The 3,647-nt window shown below is 37.8% G+C and overlaps 1 protein-coding gene across 3 annotated transcripts in view; it reads right to left on the bottom strand.

Moving 5' to 3' along the window:
- Positions 1-327: 327 nt before the first annotated feature.
- NR4A2 (nuclear receptor subfamily 4 group A member 2) overlaps positions 328-3,647 on the bottom strand; it is a 10,529-nt gene continuing 7,209 nt past the window's right edge. For 2 of the 3 annotated variants that reach the window (XM_072418168.1, XM_072418170.1), the window contains exons 5-8: positions 3,251-3,414; positions 2,119-2,321; positions 1,766-1,944; positions 328-1,626 (exon numbers count right to left, since the gene is read on the bottom strand). In XM_072418168.1, coding sequence (XP_072274269.1) covers positions 1,370-1,626; positions 1,766-1,944; positions 2,119-2,321; positions 3,251-3,414 — 803 coding nt within the window. In that variant the 3' untranslated portion in view covers positions 328-1,369. The remainder of the gene's footprint in view (positions 1,627-1,765; positions 1,945-2,118; positions 2,322-3,250; positions 3,415-3,647) is intronic. The other variant, XM_072418169.1, reaches the window with a different exon arrangement.

A 3,647-nucleotide genomic window follows, 5' to 3' on the forward strand; every position in this document is an offset into this window, starting at 1 on the left:
ATTATAATAAAATTCTATTAATTGTATTTGAATTTATCACCTATACCATAATCTTAGAATTTGAATTTTATTATGATATTGCTCCTAATAATGCGCCTAGATTGCTAACCATTTTGAAACTTAAAATAAAATAATACCTATGTAATAAAAAATACAAATACCTGCAATATTGAACCACCGCTCTATTACTCTTTAAGGATTAAAAAAAATATCATCTTTTTCTGTAATTCTTTGAACCGTTATGCACAATCTAAACACTTTCAAAACCCAACCAATGCTGCAAACGTTCCAAACGATGAAAAGAAGAAGAATGTCAAACAAGCATACTAGAGGTGAGGATGGCAGTATTACAAATTTTACTTCCAAACAATGAAATAATATATTAACTGACAATTTTCTTGGAGACAATAAAAAATAAAAATCAAAGTGCTCATTATTTCCACTGGGCTCTTGTAGGATACCCTTGGAAACCGTTCAAAGCTGTTGCATGCAAGTTTTTAATTTAGTCATAGACAACAAAAAAGTAAGATACTGTATAAATTTTGTATTAACATCAACAGTACATACAACACTTACAAACAAGGAATGTTGGACACTTACAAACAATGCTGTGTCCTGTGTCTTGGTATTTCTGTAATACTTGTGCCTATGTATTGTACAATTGAGAAAATGTTTTCATTTTTTGACGCTCGAATAACTACCAATCTTTATAAAATCTAGCAGACTACATAGTGTCTGTATACTATTTATATAATATAGACATCACTGAAGAAGCAAATGCCTATAAGATTTTCCGATCTAGTACTGTATAAACATGCTTTTATGCAATATGTTTTATTCATATTTATATTTCTTTTTTTCTTTTTTTTTTTCTTTTTTGCAAACACAGCTTGTAGAATCGGTTTAATATTTATTCATAAATAGGCACAAAATGATTAAAAATAGCTAAACTGTATTTTATACATGTACAAGCCTTTTCCTTCATGCCATCCACTGAACTGTTTTTTCACAATATCTTACAGCTTTTATAACAAACAAAAAATAAAATAAAAAAAAATCATATAATGTCTCTAAAATGGGGCAATGCGATTGGTCACCTTAATACTATCGATTGAGGTCATTCATTGATGCACTAATCAAGGAATAAAGAGATGAAGTTTAGGAATGATGTCAGGTGTTGAGGGCAGCAGGCAGAGTCCGTTTTATTTTTGGCTCCTGCAGTGCTAGTTGCTTATTCTGGCGCATATACCACAAGTTCGCTGTTGGCAATTTGGCACCCAAACTGCATATATATTTTTTTTTATTTCACAGGTAGAGTCCCTTTAGTCTGAAGTTATTTGTCCATTGAGTCCATTGAAATGTCTATGTTTTAAAAAGGTAAAGTGTCCAGGAAAAGTTTGTCAATGATAGCTGGGGGTGGTACCAAGTCCTCCAGTTTTAGGTAGAAAATGCGTTGGAGACCCTGTGTGCAAAGTGTACGGAGCTCAGGCAATTTCCCTAAAAGTTTGGAAAGGTAGTTGGGGCGATTCAAGCCTCCGTTGTTAAAAGTCACATGGTCCTTGAGGCAGTTGATAATTTTGTTCTGAAGTTCCTCCACCCTTTTGGGTTCCTTGAGTCCGTGTCTCTCTGAAGAAGCAAAAGGAAAAAATTACAAACTGCGCGCAATTTGCGCAAAAAAAAAGTTTCAAGAAAAGTAAGACTTGCTTGCAGAACAATAAAAAGGCAGAAGGAAATATTTATTTGCAGCGAAGCCTTGAAAACTCACCTGTGACCATCGCCAAAGCAGCAATACAGGAAAAGGCTGAAATGTCAATGTTCATGCTCTGTAAATTGGATGAGAATTCCACAATGGCGTCAATCCATTCGCCAAAGCCACGGACGCACTGTAACCTGTGCAACACTGCCCCATTACAGAAGATGAGTTTGCCCTCAGCTGGGTTAGATCTGGAGTTAATTAAAAAAAAGGAATCAGAAAAAAAGACAAAAACTAATTAGTATCAGAATAATAAATGGGCGATTAAAAGACTCCTAATTACCAGTGAGCCAATAAAATGCAAATCAATTGACCTTGAAAAGAGGGTTGCTTATATAACAATTAAAACCTAATTTGGGAATTACCTGTATGCTAACCGCAGGACGAAGAGTTCCAGGAAAGCCGACTCAAACAGAAGGTCCTGATCCTGTTTGTGGAGCTCAGAGAAGCCTGGGATTTTTTCAGCCCAACCTCTGATGATCTCCATAGAACCGGTCAACAAATCATAAAACTGTTGTATATGTTGAGTGTCATCTCCATTCATTTGGAACTCTGGATTAGCTTGAAACTGGAAAAAAAAAACAAAAAGGATAAAAAAAAATTAATGAGCTTCGCTATTACCTAACGCGTAATTGTCAAAGTTGAAACAATTGAGATCTGTGACCAGCAAGGGACAAAGGAGGCCTGCGCTGCTAATGTAACCATGGATGGTGACACAATGTGTGAATTGGGTCTGGGAGCTCCTGCAAGTTGCTACAAAAGATGTTTATCTTTGCTATAGATGTACAAAGTCTCAAAAAAACAATTGCAATTAATGGACTGAACAAAGGTTTTGACCAACGTTTCGGCCGCACGTAAACCTTTATCAACATACACGTCTATAGCAAACATTTAGCTTTCAAAGTCCCCATAGTGTGGGACAGTCAGTAAATGACATGGCACTAGAAAAAATTCAGCACAGGCTTTTTATTAACTTTTCAGGTTTTATTCAGATTTGTTAAATTCCTGCAGCATGGAGAACGTTTTTCTTCTATATATATGGAAATATTATTGCAAAGCAAGCATTGCACTCAAGCACAGCAACTATAATCAACATTTGGGCTGGGCTATGTCTGTAGTACCCACTTACAATTCCTAAAGCTTCTTATATTTAACCAAATAAGCCAGAATGTTCTGTAAAAGTGTATTTTTGTTTAGAACTAAACAATGTGATCCATGCTGACGGTACTTTGAACAGTAGTAAAACTCTTTAATGGCTGCGACTTTAGTAATCGCTACATGGTCTACAAACTAGGACCCAGACATCATAATCACCGATATATATCAGTTGCAGGAATTCAGGTAGAATTGGTCACTTTATTCAATACAGTTCATGGCATGACATAAGATGTCTATAGCAGCAGAGGCTTCTACTTAATGTCCCATGGTCACTTTAGGGGTACATAGAAATTATGCGTAATGGTGCCCTATTCAGGCTGCCATTTCCAGCCCACTTACCCTGGAATAGTCCAGGCTGCTGACTGCCGGATTGGAATCGACGTGGGCTCTCACTAGGGCACTGATCAAACTCACCGGGGGGCTGGGGGGAGACGGCTCCTGGGGGCTCTTGGGCTTGGATGGCAAGCGACCCCTCCGACCTTTCAAACTGTCTGTGCGCACCACTGCCAGAGAAGAGAGAAGAGTGTGATGGAAAAAGGGTCGGGACTCGGTGCCCACTCACATTCCTTGGCACGCCATGCCCTCTGCCTAATCACAAAGGCACCCTTCAAAGCTGATCAACAATACAGTGGGCATTACAACTGGCGCTTAGGACATTTCCTGGCACCAACATCTGCCCGATGCCATCCTTGCTACCCACACATACCTAGAAACAATTCTAACTGCAAAACAAAAC

This window comes from Pyxicephalus adspersus, chromosome 7 (genome assembly GCF_032062135.1).
Source record: "Pyxicephalus adspersus chromosome 7, UCB_Pads_2.0, whole genome shotgun sequence".
NCBI classification, from domain to species: domain Eukaryota; kingdom Metazoa; phylum Chordata; class Amphibia; order Anura; family Pyxicephalidae; genus Pyxicephalus; species Pyxicephalus adspersus.